The sequence below is a fragment of the Indicator indicator genome, chromosome 23, assembly GCF_027791375.1.
Source record: "Indicator indicator isolate 239-I01 chromosome 23, UM_Iind_1.1, whole genome shotgun sequence".
NCBI lineage: Eukaryota > Metazoa > Chordata > Aves > Piciformes > Indicatoridae > Indicator > Indicator indicator.
The window spans coordinates 11,222,173-11,242,399 of NC_072032.1; the positions used below are offsets into that span (position 1 = coordinate 11,222,173).

Sequence of the window (20,227 nt, forward strand, 5' to 3'; positions counted from 1 at the left end):
TTCAAGTCAAAGGCAGCTAGAGAAACAGGCACTGAGAATAAAAGATCATGATGAGACTGAGATAGAAAATCCATCTGTAAAACAGCTTTGACTGGGACATGTATCAAAGTCTTCATACTGTAGGATTATCCTAAATGCAATAAATGTAAGAGCTAAAGTTTTTTATTATTCAGGGTAATAATGGGCTTTGTGCATCAACTTATGAAAACAGTAAGATCACAGCAGCTTTTCAGAGAAAAGCAGTTTGTGGGTTTTTTTTTAGACCACACTACAAATTCCTTGAGAAGCAGGACTGTGAAGTTGACTGACATGTACTAGAGAAAGATGGCTGCAGCCACCCAGCTGAGCCATCTCCTCAGAGAAGGGGCAGTGCTCAGGAATATTTGAGCACATGGACAGAGTTTAGGACATGAACACACCAAGAAATCTGAAGGTTCATAAAAATCCAACTTACCACATGCTTTGGAGAGCATAAACTTCTAAACCTATCAGGGAATAATTCAGAAAAACTGATCAGAAGTTCTCATCTGGTGGTAGTGGAAAACATTTCACCTTTTAGTTGCATGTGACTATAAGATAAATATATGCAGCAGGACATGAATTCCATGGGACACCAGCAAGAACACAGACTGTAACCCTAGAAGACATCATTTACTGCAAATTCACACCTACCTTAGCATTGAATAATTTCTCAGTATCTCAGCTTGATTCTTAGAACTTCCCACATTTGAATGATAAAATATTACAAAACTAAATCATTATAATGTAGTTATAAAACTGCCATCAAGCTGCATGCTGAGCAGTCTAAAACTCAGCTTTTCAATGAATTTGAAACATAACAAAATAATAAAAATAGCACATATTTACCATCTGCAATGTTGGGGTTTTTTTACATAGCTAAAATAGTTTATTAAACTACTAATAGGTTAATAGTTCCAACTATTAAGCAGTTGCTTGAAGAGCTTAATAGGAACATTTACTTGAAGGACCTTACCATTTTCACTTGCAATGATAAGCTTCCTTTACTCAGCCTCAATAATGTTGTACATCTTTTTTGCTGGACTTTATAAGAAAACACATTCTAAAGTTAAAACAGAAAAAGACTTCTAGTTTAGAATCAAGTTAACTTATTTTTTTTTATTTCTCTCTTTAGCTTTCAATTGCTATGTGTAGCAGAGAACTTCATGTCTAAAAGAGACTGCTAGAAAAGGAGCAGAGAAATGTGATGATCACAGAGCAGACAGCTTTTTATTTGTCATTTAGTCTGAACTAGAAAGAGAAGAGTACTAGACCAAAAGTGATTCAGTTATTAAAAACAACTGATCCTAGTTGATCCATCAACAGTTTCTAATGCACATTGAATATATCACTCAACATTTACAACCCAAACTGTTGACTGAAATTCATCTATATTCATGAAGACAGGAGCACATCTACTACTGCAAAAGTAATGCTGATGTGGTAATAAAAATACACAAAAAACACTAGCACTTTTCAGAGTATTCATGGAGACAACCTGAGGCTTCAGAAAAGTAACTATTTTTATATTACACTTTATTTCAAGAGTTGTTCTTTACTGGATACAATTTAAACATTTTGAATTATGTATATATATATTAATGGAATACTTTCCAAACTATACCTAGATAAAATTTATGTGCTTCGAATTATTCCACCAATAGCTCTTCCAGGTTACATCTTGATGAGTGTCAGTTCAGTACACAGGAAGGGGGGGAAAAAATCCAACGAAAAAAGATGATTTTTTTAATGTGCTTTGGCAAAATAGCCTTCCACTGTGATGTCTTTAAAAGTATTCTGAAGGCAGGACTTCTTCATCCACTTCTTATTCCAGTAATCAGACAGGAGGAAACATATAAAAACAGTTATACTGCTTTATTTAAATATAATTTAAAAGAATATAGATCTTAATTTTTCGAAGTGTGTGGCCTCACATTTGAATCTCAGCCAGTCAAAAAACTGCCTTGCTGCTTCTCAGTGTACAACGGGGCAACGTTCCTTTGAAACCTCTAATTGCACTGTTGTGATGGTCACTATTAAAAGTTCCTGGGAATCCCAGAGCCTGTGTCAAGGTAGGAGGACTGCTGAAGATATCAAAACAGAGAAAAGCAGCATAGTCATTGAACTGCACACATGGAGCTTCTAGGAGGATTAACGGTTCTCGTCACAGGCTCCTGACTGTAGTTGACAATATCTGCCTTCACCACTCTCTGTCACAAAAGAAAACACAGTATCTATCAGAAAATGTAATCTTCATGCCAGCAAAGCAATCAACAGATATTTTGTTATGTAATATGAAGTGAAAAATAGTAAGCAAATTGATACCCTTTAGGGTTTTTCTCATTACCTTACAGAAAGTCTTATCAGGTGCTAATTCTCATTCTAAATACCAGTTTATCCATGCTAAGCAGAAGGAAGTGCCTCAGTAGGTTTTCATGGCACTACAATGGGAACCTGACTTGTTTTTGCAAAAGCAATGAACAGAGTTTTACTTCCATGAAAATTGATTTGTGTGGAAATAATACCTCTTTACAAAGACTATGGTATGCACTGTTTAACTGCCTACATGGTACTTGCATGTAGTTTGTCTTTCCTGCTTTACTCCCAGCACTTCACAAGAGAATACAGACAGAATTCAAAGTAAATTTCAAAACTAACCATATTTCAAAACCACTTTGATAGACAAACTGACTAAAGACTAAATTAAGACATACCATAAATATTTATTTTCTAATATGGATCCAACAGACATTACTCATTGCTATTCATAAAGTGTCTGATAAGATGGTTGATCTCTCCTACAAGGAGTTTTGTGTCTATTTCCATTTGAGGCAGCTATGTAACATTTTGAATATACAGCACTGAAGGATCTTTCTAACAAACATGAAGTATTTTTAAATTTCTATGAACTATCCAATTATTAGAAACATCATGTGCTCAGAGTTCCAAATTAATGTTAAGTACTACAAGTGCTGAGAGATACATTTTCCAGTTGAACTTACTGTAACAGTTGTTACTTCATGTAAAGGCAATACCGCTTGGAAAAAACCCAAACAAACAAAAGTTTTCCATCAATACCTGAACTACTGCATTGAGCAGACTTTGCTCTGGCAGTTGGAAGTGTTGTGATGTTGGTTATCTTCTTCAGGATATTTCACTAGTTCTGCCCTGACAACATGCTGTTAATCATGTATCAACATAATGGATAGAGGGCAAGGAGAAGAATGTAAGAAGAGAAGAGGAAAAAAAAAACAAAAAAGAGAGAGATTGATCAGTAGCTGAAGAGAATGAATGAATAGCATAAAAAAGGCTATGCAGAAGCAAAACAAAAGTGCATTTCTTTTCAGGCCTTATGCTGATACAAGAGCAACAAGTCTAGCTGAAAGCATCACCATCAGGGCTGTTTCTCAAGATTCCTCAAGGACATGCCCTTTCAAAGCACCAAAGTGAAACATTCATACATGCAGTCAATGAAAGTGTATTAAAGCAAAAGAAGGCAAGTCAGTGGAGAAAAGATGACAATGGGCTGTTCTTTTAAGTCTAAGGTAGTTAACTATTACATTAGGGTTCCTAATTAGCTTCCTATCAACAACTGTAACAAGTGCATTAGGTGTACACATGCATCATTTCCAGTACATAACTACTGCATTGTAGCCAAAAACAGTGACACATATTAACAGTCTCACATCTGGGTGCTGCAATCTTTGATTTTTCTTTGCTTCTCAGAAAACTAAAAGGCTCTTGTTTTTCCCCTTGAAGACAAACAAAACTGCTGAAAGTTTTCTCACCATTAATACACTGTTCATGCAAAGGGCAGGAAAACCCATAGGACAATTTCTGTCAAGTAACAGAGGTAACTCTGCTGTGAAAGATACCCTGGACCATTTAACAATTTTTTCTTAAACACTTCAACATTTACACAACATACTTTCAAGATTAATACTATTAGAGGAAACAATATTTAAACTGGATTATATGAAAATTTAAACAATATATATTAAAAATTATGTCTCTAAATAAAACCTATATGTCAATTGAACTGGTTGGTAAGAGATCTGGATTTATTAGCTGCTGATGTACCCTTCTTGAGTTTAATTGATTACATTCATATTATCTTATCTAGTGGACAACATTCATGATTTACTGGACTCCTGGCCTGATGTTATCAAGGGAAAGGTTGCCAAATCCCACGTAAGGCAGTAGTAGGAGTTTCAGCATTAAACAGTGCTATCTGACCTCACAGGACCTAGTTCCTTCATACCAATCTTTTGACTAGAGCTGAAGAAAAAAAAAAAAAAAAAAGAAAAAATCTTGCAATCAGTAGGCAATTAATTGTTCCTCAAAACATTGGTCTAAATCCCATCATGTAAACACAGGCAGGTTTAGTGACCCATGCTTAGGCACACTGTAGCAAGAAACTGACTATCATAAATGACTTGGATTTTCTAAAGGTATTTCATCTAAATAAGAACAAAACAATACCGCTGCAACATTTCTTTTAACCCCAAGATAATAAAAAACTTGGCCTTCTTTGCAGCAGTTGCTATGGCATGTCATTGCCATGGTTCAAACCACTGTCAATAACGAGAAACAACCTTTCCTGGCACAGGTGCTCTGAATTCCAGATCTGACTTACCTGCCAAACATTTTATTGTGCAAAGCTGGCACACACACCCTAGTTTGCTGAACTGGCATTTAGTTAAAGAGAAAACTACACATCACTTACAAAAATGCTAGCTCTTGCCAATGCCAAGGAACAAAGCTGTACCCCATGCAGTTTTTACACTACAGTTGAAAGCGAAAAATATAGAAAGAAAAACATTTGATTAGTAAAGGAGCTATTTCCTCAAATTTCATCAGACCCTTGCGATTTAAAAGGGAGAGTATTTTGAGGACTGAAAATACATCAGAATCTGCTATTTTCTTACTTTGGAACTGCTCCACTTCAAAAACATGCTTTACTTTGCAGTCACGCATAAAGAGCAATCTAGTTCTTTGTTTCACCACAGCTTTGTTCAAATGAAGGTTTGATTAACAGTCATCTCAGCATGTTAACAGACAAGGTTTAGTAGCTCTAGCTGAGATAGTTTGAAAACTTACCACCCCCAAATGTCTGTCCTACTCCTCTGCTGGAGATCACTGCTGCCAAAGGAGAGCTGGTGGAATGTAACGTGTACTTGAACCTCATCCGCTTCAGCACAAAGTCTGGCAGCTTCGCTTAAAAACAACTTTCAGCAGCAGTTTAAGCTAAGCTGCTCAACTTCACCCTGATGTGGCCAAGGCACATGATCACCTTCCATTTTCTGATGCTGCTGTGGGAGCGATAAATTCCAGCAAAAGGGCAGTAACTTGGGTTGTATTAATATCTCACACTGCTGCAGCTGTTTTCTATAATAATACATGGTAAATAACTCAAGTTTCTAAGGCTTGCTCTTGCAGTTAATTAACAGAGGTTGTGCTGTTAAATTGAAAGGGACCAAGAACCCCATCTACTTTTCACTAGAACTTCTGCAGTTCTGCCAGACACCAAAGCTCAAAAGCCCATTTAAACAAAATCAGATACTGGTTTGGGGATTCCTATTACTTATTTCTAACCATCTGTGGAGTCACTTCTAAGCTCTTTCTATTGACTGTGATAATTACAATCGATTTTAAACATAAGAAATCTGATCTTCAGGCACAGAATCAAAAATGCTACTTTTTAAACAGTATTCTCAATATTAAACAATCAGTAATAATGAAGATATACATACTAAAAACATCAATCACATATAGCATTGCACTGGTGGCATTTTACACAAACTCAGTATTTCACTTTATACTTAGTTACCACTTCAACTGAATGAGGACATCTGATGTTCTCTGCCAAATCTATTCAAGTAACAACTTTCTCATGAGGAAATCACACGTTCCACAAAATATGGGAAATTCAAAGCTGTAGTCCAGCATGTAAATTGTAATTTTTACTAATGTGCACCAAGTATTTTACTCTTTAAAGCTTAAATCCAAGTCAACACTTGCACACTTACTGATTTAAGGATAAGCCATGCTATTGTATTGCTTTTGTTTCTTTATAGCATCTACCTAGCATCCACCTATTTATTTATCTGCTCTTACAGTCCAGTAGCTGGAGTATTAAATGTCTTGAATGTTAAGGAGCACGTTCACATAACTGTTCTGTAATTTAAGGAAGCCTGTGCCCATTTTGCAGATGGAAATTTAAAAAAACAAAACACAACCATCATACTAAAGGACTTGTATCCACCATAAAAAAAGGTCTGTGGTAAACCAGAAACCTAGTAATGGCAACATCATCTAACACCACCTCTTTCCAGCCAAGAGACCAGCTCCATGCTTTCAGGAAACAGCATCTACACACTATTTCACTTAGGCTTTTCCACTGCAGACTAATAAACTTGCCTCAAGAAATGTCCTTTATTCATTCCCCTGAGGATATGAAGGTTCAAGTTTTCCATCTCCAGTTTTGTGCAGAGGCTTTTCCTTCTCTGTATGAAGAAGTGACCAGGGTATTTGGTTCCATACCACAATGAACCTTAAGATCCAGCTAACAAGACAGAAACTCCAATAGAATTCCCTTTGGTTTCTCACTGACTTAAACTGGGGCAATCCTACAACCCACTCAAAACAGCCCTCTCAAAGGAAGCAAACACTTTACTAGTAACTAAGAACTGTTGCTTATTTGGAGTAGACTGAAACTGCTCCACTAGCAGAGCTGTGCAAAGTCAGGCAGCTGCTCTCCAGCTCTCACTCTTGGGCTACATGCACAGTGTAGCAACCTGTGTGACTCCTGCTGTACCTGACTGGTGACAATGAAGTTTCCTTCCTGTTAAACTCCAGTTACTGGATTCATTTCTTCTTTTGTTGTTGTTTTTTTTCTTGGTGGTGGTGGTTGGTTGGTTTTGGTTGTTTGGCTTTGGAGGGAGGCTTTTGTTGGGTTTGGTTTGGTTTTGTTGTTGTTGTTCTTGGCTTTTCAAGATGTTTGAGGGTTTTTTAATCTTTCTTTTTTCAATCCCTATAGCTTAGATTCACATTAACAGTAATGTGTGGGCCAAAGTGAGTACTTAATTCATGCACATTAACTATTTTTAGACTATTGCTACTGTGATTTGTATAATATCACTGATTCACACATTAAATACTCCATTGCCCTGCTTAACAGCATTAATTCCATAATTAATACTGTTAGGAGAAAATTAATTCTGTAACTAATTCTGTAATTCTCTACATTAATTCTGTAATTGTAATACTAAGGTAGGAGGAAACCTTCTTAAAACTGGTACCAGTTTGGCTTTTGAGTCAGGGCTGTATCAAGGTTCATACTTTAAAAACACCTAAAAAAGAGACACTTCTTTTTAGAAAGCTACCATTTTCTGTACATCCCTATTTAGCATAAGGATTTCCATAGATATCTAGAAGCTTACACTCCTGTTACTAGAACACAACACCACAGCACAGAAAGGTCTTAAAACTGATGTTCCACTGCTGGCTACACAACCAACAAAAAAAAAAAAAAGACCTCTTTATGAGCTGAATTATTTATATAACTATTATCATAGAGCTCAGAACAATAGATGAATGGTGTCTTAGCAGTAAAAGACCACTGAAAAGACACACTCAGTATTTCTCTACCTAGAAATTGCAGCTCTCTGAAACTCCTTAGCTTTGCTTGTTAGGTATGTACTGTAAGTATATTTCACCATCTTACTGTTTGCAATACAGTTTTCTAGTTAACCACTTCAACACAGATTGTAAACACTGCTGTGGCAAAACACTTTCAGAAATTACATATTTATTGTGTATTTCAAAAAGCAGGAGACCAAGCTGTAGGAAAGTAATGGTCTGCCCTTTTTTTTTAATGAAACTGTTGACGTGTTTTGTGGTACTTAATGTTAGTAGTCAGTAGCAGTTCCAGGATATTACACCACTAGAATAGCTTTTTGTTCAGTAAGTAAATTTAAAATTAGTGTATTGTAAGCTCAGACATAATTTCATTGTAAGGGTTGCCTCAGTAGTATAATCTTTGTTTTTGAGGTTACTGAAACTGGGTTTGTATAAAAACTTTTGGGTTTAAACCTCTGCACACAGCCTTACTGGCAGGAAAAATATTTTTAGAAGAAGGAACTAGGGAAAAGGAGGTGGTAAAGGAAAAAGGGTTATATTAGAAAAATTCTTCCTTGCTTATTTGAACAATTAACACATTTTTAATCTCCTAACTTAAACTGATAAAAACTAAGTGACTTCCAGCTCTGGTAGACACAGTCAAGCAAGTACTCACATTTTAATTAGATTGTCACAGTGCAAAGATTTAAAAATAGTGAAAACATCTTTTCCCAATTAATTCATAAGGTCCTAAAACAATGATCCCAGAGTCATTTTGCATGCAGCAACTACTGAATGGCATGAACTACAGCAAAGCTCTGCTCCAGCTTAGAGCAGGGCATGCAGCAGGGTTTTGCCATGTGTTCACAGTGAAATTGCTATATTCTATCCCTAATTCACTGCTAATCTCCATAAGAGAACTGGGGCAACCCTTCTTGACAAACCTTCCCACCTATTGCTGGGAAACATTCGCCCCTCTCTCAACCCCTTCTTACTGCAGAGGAAATGGCATGAAATCCAAAATAACACTCAAAATGCAATCAACAGAACACAAAATGCAAGGGTAGAAACTATGCAGCTCCATTAGAGAGAGATTATTTGGGACTGGTACAATGAGAAAAATAATTGCAGATGCCAGAGAGTACATAAGAGTATCTTCCATGCTACCTGCATATGCACACATACAAAAAGGTTTTAATTTCTAAGCCAATTTTAAGTACTGTTTTAAAGCAATCAACTCTCAAACTAATTTTTTCTTAATTTTTTGAATATACATTTTCTTGTTTCAGAAAGCTAATCATGATGGATAAATAAGGAATTATTATAGTTCAGAAAAAGCTGTTGTGAAAGTAAGTAATTGCTTTCAGAGTAACAGATGCAGCTTGCTTTAAAGAACAGTTATTAATGTGCAATGAGATTTTTTTTTTTTAATACTAGATAAAATACTAAGAAAGAACATGTAGTTGTGGAAAATCACCTGTGATTGTTCCAGTTCTGCTTTGTTTAATTTGATGCCAAGTATGTCAGCAGCAATTCTCTGAAAACACAGGAAGACCTATGGAAAAAAATTTAATTTCACTTAAATGATTAAAAACAGACATCCTTGAGGTTCTTTCAAATACATCAAACCATCCTTGAACTGTAAACAATGAGATATACAAAATTATGACCTGTACAAAACAGATCTGAAAATAACCTCATCTGGTACAGTCAATTTTGTTTAAAAATTGGAAAATGTAACTCAACAATGGTACAAGGAATGAACAGTATGCTGCACTGTCAAGCAACACTTCTACTCTGCCTCCAGAGACCCAAACTTAAACAGCCTTTTACACAACCCACCTCTCAAGTACTACTCTCAGTGCTATAAAATATGAATAAGGGTATTCACTGATGTTTAGCAGCAAAATATATTGCCAGTGTATTGTGCAATAGAGATGCAGGTTTCTGAAATCGAGACCAAAAGAACTGTGCATCAAGATCACCAAAATCTCTGCTGCACATGCTTAAAAAAACATATAAGCTATACAAAAGCAATGAAACTTTTTGTCCTGAAGAGACTTACAGTATAGTATGTGTGTTATACTGAACAGAAGTGCCTAGGAAACAAGCAAGATGTACGGCATGCAGCAGCCTCGAAGTCAGACTTTGGACATGGTGTAACAGACAACATCAGGTAGCACTGCTATCTTAAACTACTCCTTTACTTCATCTAAATCCAGTTTGCCAATCTTACTGTTGAGGCAGCTGCATTTTAACTGAGATTAAAGAACAGAAGCTAAAGAGGACCTTGCACTGCTGAACACTATTGTCAAGCATTATGTCTACATAGATATTAGGCTCACAATCTAAACTACCAACAAACATTGCTTTTCAGCTTGCAGCTGCCACCCTCAAAAGATAAGGCCTGTGTAAGTGTTTTTAGTCATTTTCAAAGAAAATTCAATTTACACAATCTCTTCTTACATCTGAGATCCAAACCAGTAGCAAATTATTGGCACAATCAACAAAATGTGGTAGCTTCCAAAATAATCTCTCTCCTCTGGACTCCTTAGTCTCGTACTGGTCTATTCAGCTGGCATCCACAGAGCAAGAAAGGAAATCCTGAACATGCCTACCTTTTCCAGAGAGCTACTTTAACCCATACCAGATTCTCAGATGTCCTGAGCCTCACCTGCCATGAGGATGCTTTGTGCACAAAACAGCACACACAACTTCAATGCTTTAGTTATGCAATGTGATGGACAATAAGACAGTTTGCTCTACTTTTCAGGCATTTTGTTTTTCTTCCGTAAGGAGACTTCTGGGCTTTTCTACATACATAAAATGATCTTTTGCAAATAAGCCTGTTGGAAATACCAGAGGTAAACAAAACATTTATCTTAACTGAGTATTTAAGACTCTAAGCCTATATCCACAGTAGCAATGGATGGCCTCTTCTTAAATCACTGCCTAGGGTAAACACTCTGTCTTTCTTGCACTACTACCCAAATAAATGAAGATTTTGAAACAGTGAAAGAGTTAACTCAATTTTAATTTCAATATGGATTTAACTACTGTAAACTACCCTCATAGCTTCTTATGTTAGTAAATATTTAAACAGATATACGGTTAATGCTTTCTAGATATTTTCAGATTTGATTTTAAACAGTAAGCCAAAAAAAAAAGCAGTTATTGTGTGTAGCAGGATGCTGCTGCAATTCATGAATCAATCCAAAAGACCTAATGAGGATTCGTTCATAATTTGTAATGTTAAATATCAACCTTATTAAAAGAGATGCTTTTTCTTCCTATTACCTAATCCCACAAAAAGGTTGTTTCCTTGAGAAAGGAATAAATTTTATCAGATGCACATTTCACTGAGTGAAGTACTACAAAGTTTTTCTTCATGCATAAACCCCCTATATTTTCATACTTTAAAAGTGCCAGAGATTTAACACAAACTATAAGCAGAATCATGAGTCACTGTATTCGTAACATCAATATTGTTAGACTTTACAGAAAAACTATTATCCTATGAAATTAGGCAGTCCAATGCAGAAGTTTCATCAAAGATCTTACAAAAACAAATGATTCCATTTGTGTTACAGAATTATACTTCCAGATAATTGAACAGGGTGTTACCATTCAATAACATAAAAATAAACAGGAGACAGATACAGGATTGTTTCATGGGAATGACAAAGTCATGAGGCATATGACAGAAATCAAGCAAAACAATACAATGTGACTTAATTTGACTGATACAGTCAACCGAAAAAGAATTCTTTCTTCAATACACTTCCAACTAAAACAAATAACCTAGTTAGTTCAGAGTCAAAGATTGTTCAAAAAATGTGCTCTGCAAAGCATTACGAATACCAGAACGTTCAAATTTCAGTGGACCTGCAGAGGGAGTGTCTCTCATGGCTCAGGACCCACATTGAAAACTTTCATTGGAACAGGGGCTTGTGACATTACCAAACAGTGAAAGTTTCTGTATTGCTGGGCTATAGGTGGGATTCCATCTGGAAAAATGGAATACTTCTAACTACAGCAGAGATCCAGCTGGTCTCTTTTCTCATGCTGATGAATAAACTAGAACATTTCCATACTAAAATCATAGAATCATAAAATTATTTTGGTCGGAATAAAATCATGAAGTCCAACCATCATGCTAACAGCACCATGGCCATTAAACCATGTTCTGAAGTGCCATGTTGACACATATTTTGAACACCTTGAGAGATGGTGACTCCACAATTTCCCAGGGCAGCCTGTTCCAAAACCTGAACACTGTCAATGAAGAATTTTTTCCTAATAGCCAATCTAAACCTTCCCTGGCACAACTTGAAGCCCTCTATCTATTTACTCTCCCTCTATCACTTGATCCTAGGGAGAAGAGACCAACCCCACCTCACTACAACCTTGTAGTTGTAGAGAGCAGTAACATCTCACCTTCACCTTCTCCTCTCCAGACTAAACAATCCAAGTTCCCTCAGCTGCTCCTCATAAGACTAGTTCTGCAGACATGTCTTATAAGACAATTATCTGAAATCTACACCTCAGACTGCAAATCAGATAAGTACTGTAACTCATAAAAAATCCACACACTCATATAAAGATTTGTTTTTCATGCAGCCAGGCAGGCAAAAAGGACCTGCAGCAGCCCAATTCCTCAATGGTTTGAGACACAAAGTATAAAATCAGTGTTGCATTAAAACAAACAAACAAACAAACAAAAGACCTGTACAAGACTTTTACAGACTTATTTGCCTTACTTACAGAATCTCCTGTCTTGGCTGACACGAAATGGCTACTGAAATTGTTTTCCTGGCAGAATCGCTGATGCTTGTCAACTTTCACTGTGCGCATATGTTCCAAGTCAACTAAAAGTAAGAGAAGACAGGAAAAATTACTGCAGTGGAGTCCTGTGAGTTACCTGTCTTAGAAATTAATTCATTGGAAACATGTCAGATGTAACCTCTTCCTTTATAGGTGTAAGCAAATGCAAGTTTCTTTCTTTTCATAATCATTTGCCAAAATAAAAATAACAAATTACAACAAATTCATTTTAGTGACAAAACTAAAAAGAAATTACAACTAAAAATACAATGAAAATTGTATCATCAAATGCAACAAGTTGTTATCTGAAGTAAAGGTCAAATTTCTGGATACACACAAACAACTTGCAGCAACTTTACTGCTAACTACATACAAAAGCAGAAACACTTGTACATTCTGTTTGCAAGCATGATACATATTGGAGATTCCAGTGTAATCTTAAAGAGATTTTATTTACAAAATGGACTTCACCAAGCACATCTGAAGCTACACATTTTTCCTAAGCATAAAATGTAAATGAGATACACACAACTTTATTGCAGAACATGGGACAGCAAAAACATTCAGTATAATAAAAAACTAACTGAGGGGAAACACTAATACTTAGTTACTTATACATGAAGCTTTTAATTCCATAAAGGCATGGTTCAGAAAATTAAAACCAGTAAAATGCATACTTCAAGAGTCACAGGCATTTTCATTTTTATCACTTTACAATCATTGCAAGCAGAGCAAAGCTTTCAAATGCTGTTTTATGTAGAAAAGCACTGGTTGCTTCCAAAACAACATGGCACTCAAGTCTTGCACAGGTTTTATTGTGTACATTCCAGTTTCTCCAAATCTGATCCTAAGGTAACTGGAAACTATATTGAACAGTTTCTCTTTTTATTGCATTACAGTTCCTATAAGGGTGTTGACTCAATGCCGTCAAATTATAAGGCAAATATATTCAGAAGGATTTAAGGACAACCAGGCTCTTTGAGTCAATACAGGAAAAAAAAACTTTAAACTGATTTCCTGAGGAAGGGACCCAACTGACTTGTAAAAACTTGTAAATTTGCAAATCTAGTAAGCCTGCATAATAGTGTCATTTGATTATCAGCTGAAAAAAACGCTCTCCTACTACATAAAAGGCTTTATTTTAAAATTATATTGGAGGTCTTTAATTTGTAGGCTCTGGAGATTTTTCTCTTGGAGATTTTTTAGTCTAACAGGGGATTCCTACACCCCATTTATACTGCTTACCTTGGTTAATGTGGACTTTCTGCCACATGTTACTGTTCCTTGCACATCAGTAAGACCTTGTTTATAGGAACAGGCCTAAAATCATCCAGTTACCATAGGCATTAATTTGTGAAGGACTAAAATACTAAGCTATTAACACTAATGTCTGGGTACAGTTTTTCATAATAGTAAATGTGGGATAGTTCCACACACACAAAAAAAGAACAAATACCTTTACTAAGATAAAACCCAAGCTCAGTAAGAATTTTGTTAAAAACTCACACATTCCACACAACAGCTATTTTAATTTTCTCTAAAAAATAACTACCAGAAGACAGTCTCTGTTGCAAACACTTAAAATATAACACAAATATTATTATTATTTGTACTTTTCACATATTAGCTTTAAGTGCAGCTTGGAAAACACAATGGTGAGATTACTCTTTGGGGAAAAATAAATCTGATGAGCTCTTAAAGGTACCTTAATCCCACCTCCAAATTTAACCCAATGTATTTCTTGAACTACATCCAAACTTCAGAAGCCTACACATTATTACAATAACAATTAATAAAGAGATAGCATTTATACTGTATTCCTCTCAAATACCACAACATGCTTATGTAAGTCCATAAAATCAAGCTCACAAGTTACGATTTCTCTCAAACTCTCCTCACCACAAAGGAAAGCACACGGAGTAGAAGAACACAACAGCAGGCTAAAATTTTCCAGAAGAAAATGGCTCTGCCATACTGGAAATCATATTTTCAAATGCCTCCTAATTTTCTATTTGAAGAAGCATCAAGAATGACATATGGCCAGTGGAGTATATACTTTACTACCATAGAGAAATTAAAAGTACACAAGATCTTAAGGGTCTTAAAAAGACTGGAAGTGGAAATCAAGGTGAAATTTTATTTCTGAGTTTTCTGTAATTCTCAGTCCCTCTCCCCACTTACAAGCATTTCACCTTGGGCCTTCTGAATTCTGGGCAGTCAGCTGTGAACTGTACACTTACTGTTATGCCAGATAACTGCCAGGTGACTGTCCATGTGCACGCTCCCAGCCCACAGTAAATGCAAGGCAATTCATGTTACATTAGCTCTCAGTGAAAGAGGGCACAGTTTGAGTACAAGAAAAGGGTTTCAAGCATTAATAAATATTTAACTCCAGAAAGTTGCAGTTTGCAGTCAATGAAAGATGACTACACTAACTCAAATTACTTTGCACTGCCACAGGCTAAAGGCACAATCAGAGACAGTTACTGAAGATCAGAAAATATGCAGTGAATGGTTTGAATAGTTATTCCCCCAGACCTTTCTCTTGAACATCTGATGCTGGTCAGCTCGACAGGCAGAATTCTTAGGACACCAGGAGATAAGTCTTGCCCAGTTTTTATTTAGACATCACAGCAGAAAGACTTTTAAGGAGGGATTTGGAGCAGAAAAAATGATTTTCTAAAAAAGATGTTTATAAGGAGTGCAGGAATTTTATAGAAAGAAAACTAACAGCTGGCCAGTGTGGGGTCATATGATGAGCCAATTAACAGCAGGGATATATTGGGATGAAGGATGACACTAGAATGCACTTAAGCCATGAAAAGTTAAAAGGCAAAGACAAATAAGTTTTGGATAGAAAGAGAATCAGATACATAAATACAGCTTGATTTTACAAACCAGGAAAATGATCTTGCAGAATACTCTAAATGATTAGATAACATTGCATTGGCCAAGAAAAAGGAATTACTGAAATTAAGATGCAAAACAAGGACATTTTAACTGTGGTAATGGTTATGATAGGCCCTACCTAACAAAGGTCTCAAAGAAAATCTGCAAGATTTGGACACACATCAAACACAAACATTTAGAGAAAGGCCCAAGGTGAAGTTTATGTGTCACACGGTACAGTCATCCTCCTCATCCAAAGGGGGTGAGGAAGAAGACAACCCCAGGGGAAAATTCATAGCTCCATTTTTACCAAGTAGAATATAAATTGATGCCTAGACATTCACAATGGGATGTCTAAAGGAGACACAAGGATTTTATTCTGGATAAAAAAGATTTAACTCTCTGCAAACAGTGCATCTCTAAAGCACACAAATGTTACAGAATCACAAAATGTTAGAGGTTGGAAGCAACCTCAAGAGACCATCAAGTCCAACCCCCCTGCCAAAAGCAGAATCATCTAAGGTACTTTGTGTTAAGAGCTGGGATACAAGCTATCTGCATTACCAAATTATCTTTTCTATCATGAGAAGGTAAAGCAACCCCAAGATGTGTAAATTTTACAGAATGCAGTATGTCTTTGATTTATCGTTTCTAAGATTCTAAAGGTTTTTAAAACAGGACCAGCAGACAGGAATGACAGCAGTTAAAGTGTAAGTTAGCAAAGCAATAGGTAAAATGCTAATTCCTTGACTACAGAGAAACCACTTGGCATATCTGCATTGTATTAAATACTTAAATCAAATTAAACCAAAATCAGGGGAAGCAGAGGAACAGCACAAACAAGGGGGGAGTGAGAGATAGGTCACAATATTCTTTTCCTGACTGGACTCATGAGGACAGAAAAAGGTTAGGGTTCATTTTTACACCTGAAACACACTTAAACAGCTCATGCAAGAACTACCAAAAAAAAAAAAAAAAGACAGAAAAAAACATGGTTTCAGAATTATCTCCGTTCCCTTAATATTCCTGTCCTGCAACTGTTTCTGACTAGTCAAGAGCCCAACTTTTTGTTTCCCTGGAATAAAACTTTAATCTTGTCTAGCATGAAGAGCGATTTCAAGTAAAGCTAGCAAGACAAATTGCTGCTCCCTAATTAATAGATCTGTATGTATTTGTATGTACAGGTATCCCATAAAGATACTGCCACAATAAAAATAGATTAACAACCTCAGGAATTCAGATATGACTTCCACCAAGCCAGACAGATGCAATTGAAAATCCCCCCTTGAAGATGAAACCAGCATAGATCAGTGCCTGATGTAGCAGAAGTAAGGCTTACTAAAGGCTTATTTGCTTCTCATGAACAATGGTTTGGCTCAGTTTGGTTTATAGGTGAAACTAAACAGAGACCTAGTGAGGTGAAAAAAATGGAAGAGAAATATGAACTCCCACAGAAATCCCAAGGATCCTCCCTTTAAGGCATTCCTGAAGATGTGAGAAGAAAAACAGGTAAGAAGAACGCTGTGGAATTGAGGTAAGGAAAAGAATGCAAACAACATCACAGTCACCTCTTTGGAGAGCAAGGGACATTTCAAACACAACAAGAAGAAAATAGTCATTTTAAAGGACCAGAGAAATTTGATTGGGTCACATCTTCAGGTGATTTATACCCAAAAAGAAATTAATTTTATCATCCTTTGAATTGCTGCTATGCATCATTTATTTTCAGTGAAAAGCTGATAGTGCTAACTCAAGACAGAAAACTGTTTACAGTGACTGCAAGGCTAGATAGCAAATGATACACAAAGTCTGAGTAAACATTTGAGGCAGCATAAATATTCAAAATCCAATCTCTGTATAACTTTACTTGAGAAAATAAGAGCAAGTCACTGAAATTTTTTTTTATTGGGTAGTAGCAAGGGAATAGAAAAACACTAGGAAGTGCTAGACAACACAAATGGGTGCTTTACAGTCTACCCACACACAAACATTCAACAGCAATTCAGTCTTGATTGAATAATTCTGCTATTTTTGACTTGAGACTCTGAAGCCACTCATGATAAATAAATCCATGCCACATTTGTTTCTCTTACAGTATTTAGATATATGTGGCACTCCGCAAGACAAAAAAACCCAAAAATGTCTGCAACAAGCCACCTTGCACCTCTCTGCAGAGACAAATGATCATTTCCATTCCATTCCAACACATATATGTGGAAAAAATAGTCAAGCAGGTGAAAATTTACTTTAGCTCACCTGCTTCACTGAAATGAACCAGAACGAATATAATTAGCTCACAAAACACTGCTTCAAGGAGTAAAGTAAAGACAATACAGCAGCTGTATTGTCTTAAAATTAAAGCAATACCAAAATGTGTAACATTTTAGCAGAGTGATACAAAAGTACAAACACAAAGCCAGTATTTCAAACTATGTATCAATAGTTAGAAGAATGACGAATGTTCTGGGTTTATAATCTTTCAACGTGCCAAAAAAATGTAGTAACAGTGTATTTTGATTTAAATAGTGTCACACAAGGAAATAACTGCACACACTCCCGAAAGACAACAGAACATCATTTGTGCAGAATGTAAAGGCTGCAGCTCATGCTATTTATCTCCCTTTCCTACAGGGCTGCCAACCTCTTCTTTCATAACATCACTGGAGAAAAACTGTATAGAACTACTTTATTTTTCTTTTCTTTTTTTCTTTTTCTTCCAAGTCAGAAAACATTCATTTTGCATGAATCTTCCTTTCAGGTAATTCTGGAAGAAATACAAACATATAACTTGCACAGGTACTTCCAAGGAGCTGAAAAAACTGTGGTAGTGCTTGTTCAGAAGAGCACAAGGAGCTGAGTGACATGCAAAATGCATGTTAAGCAAGTCTGCTTAATGGTTTATTGGCATTTCTCTTGGATCCTGAGATTACACTTGCCAACTATAAGGCACTATAGAGTGATTTTAGATGGTTATACCAGTGACAACCAGGACAACCACTTTCTTTTCATACATATAGTTCAGAAACACAAAAGAGAATTCACAGAATATCAGTAAAGGGAAGCCTCTCCACCCAAACCTGACCACCTTCCATTTTAAAAGCTTGCAACTGGGAGGGAGTTTGTTACAAAGGGGCAGTTCTCCCATTTAAGCTGAACTATTTTTTAATTGATAATTGCAGTCTTTTCCATTAAAACCTGTATTAACACATAAATGAATTTACATCTACCTAGTCTTGTAGTTAACATGCATATTACAACTACTTCATGTTTTAATATAATTAAGGGTAGTTTTAAAGTTATGAGTAAACAGCTGTATTAATCTACAGTACCACATAAAAACATATTCTTTTATAGTATGCTGTGAAAAAAAATGAAATATAAATCTCTCTGCAAAGTATTTGCAGCTGTTCACACAAGGTATACAATTACATAATGTTTAAATAATGAGCTATCATGATTAGCCCACACAGACATGACAAGTAAAATGCTTTAATAATTTATTAATTTGATTTACATGTGCTTAAAATTATGTATGTATTTTCTCTTCTGAAAATACTCCAGGCTCATAAAAAAGGGGGCTGCATATGACAACCTCTTTCTCATCCTGGTTTTTTGGTATAATGTCAGATGCATTTCTTAAGAGCAAACCTAGCCTGAGCACCTGAAAACCTCCGAGTGAAGACAGCAATACTGTTAGATAGTACTACCCCCACACACTGTTCAACAAGTGCAGGCAGTTTCATTTCAGAGTGTGAAGGTTCTGCTTCTCCTATGCATAAGCAAAAGTGCATGAAAAAGGGAGTAAAAGAGTGATCTCTCTAATATGGGGCAAATATCCACTATTGTACATTATAAGTCAGAAATTAACATTAAGAGCAGCACTTTGCACAACAGGATTTACTACTCAGTTTATCAGATCCCTGCCACAGCAGAGCATGGCTTAGTAGATTCCACCACTCTGGCCAGAAGGAACCCCTCTCAGACCCCTTCTGCCTTAAAATAGTCCAGTTTTAATGCTGATTTTTGCCATTACTCCAAAGAAAATAGGAAAAAAGGCAACAAAAAAACCTGCCTATCTTTTTATTACTCAGTTTACCAGGAACCTGCACTTCCCCAATAAAGGATGAAGCTTTAGTTATGTCTTAGTTTCTAAAGAGTATTTAAACTGATTACTTGAAACTTCAAGCAAGGCCACTTTCATTTTCTAATTAGACACAAATGTTCTTTCCATGTAAATAAAAAAAAAATCTGATTAACAAATATCTGATTAATTATTCTCTGATAGAGTAACCAGAGTTATGCAGGAAAAACACAGTATTAATTTGAAAACAAATTGTACTAACTCTGCAGTACTATCACATTGTGTGTAGCTTTTTAAAAACTCAAATTTGGTTTGGTACTTCTAAACTACTATAACATACACTTCTCAAATACTCAAACCTAAATGTTGGGAGTGCAAAATTCAGCTTTTTGTAGTTACATCTTTATTAAAACATTCAATCTTTTTCTCACACTAAAATTGTAAAGCTGCCAAGAAAACAAAACTCTTTCATGGAAATCCTGCAAATTGTGCCACTAGTCTGATTTAAGGAAGCTCAAAAAGAAATATAAATATAGTTTCAGTACAGATTTTCTCAGTAATTTTTTTAGGTTATCAAGAAAACATCTAGAGTGTTGATCTGGTTATACTCACGTCAGACAAACTACATGTCACATTAACTACCTCCAGGAAGTTATTCTAAACACAAAATAAACTGTTTATGCCCCTTCTCAGATAGATAGCATGACAGATTGTTATTAGTGGAAGACAGATGAAATACATTAATTTGCTTGCAAGCATGTGTTTACTTTCTCACTGTCATGTACACTCTACTCC

General features: G+C 35.9%; 1 protein-coding gene across 2 annotated transcripts in view; it reads right to left on the reverse strand.

The window, feature by feature from the left end:
- Positions 1–2,032: 2,032 nt before the first annotated feature.
- The window catches only part of RAB28 (RAB28, member RAS oncogene family), a 53,103-nt gene continuing 34,908 nt past the window's right edge, over positions 2,033–20,227 (reverse strand). The window contains exons 5-7 of one of the 2 annotated variants that reach the window (XM_054391601.1): positions 12,403–12,506; positions 9,116–9,193; positions 2,033–2,228 (exon numbers count right to left, since the gene is read on the reverse strand). In XM_054391601.1, coding sequence (XP_054247576.1) covers positions 2,136–2,228; positions 9,116–9,193; positions 12,403–12,506 — 275 coding nt within the window. In that variant the 3' untranslated portion in view covers positions 2,033–2,135. Of the gene's footprint in view, positions 2,229–4,740; positions 4,804–9,115; positions 9,194–12,402; positions 12,507–20,227 lie in introns of those variants that run through there. The other variant, XM_054391602.1, reaches the window with a different exon arrangement.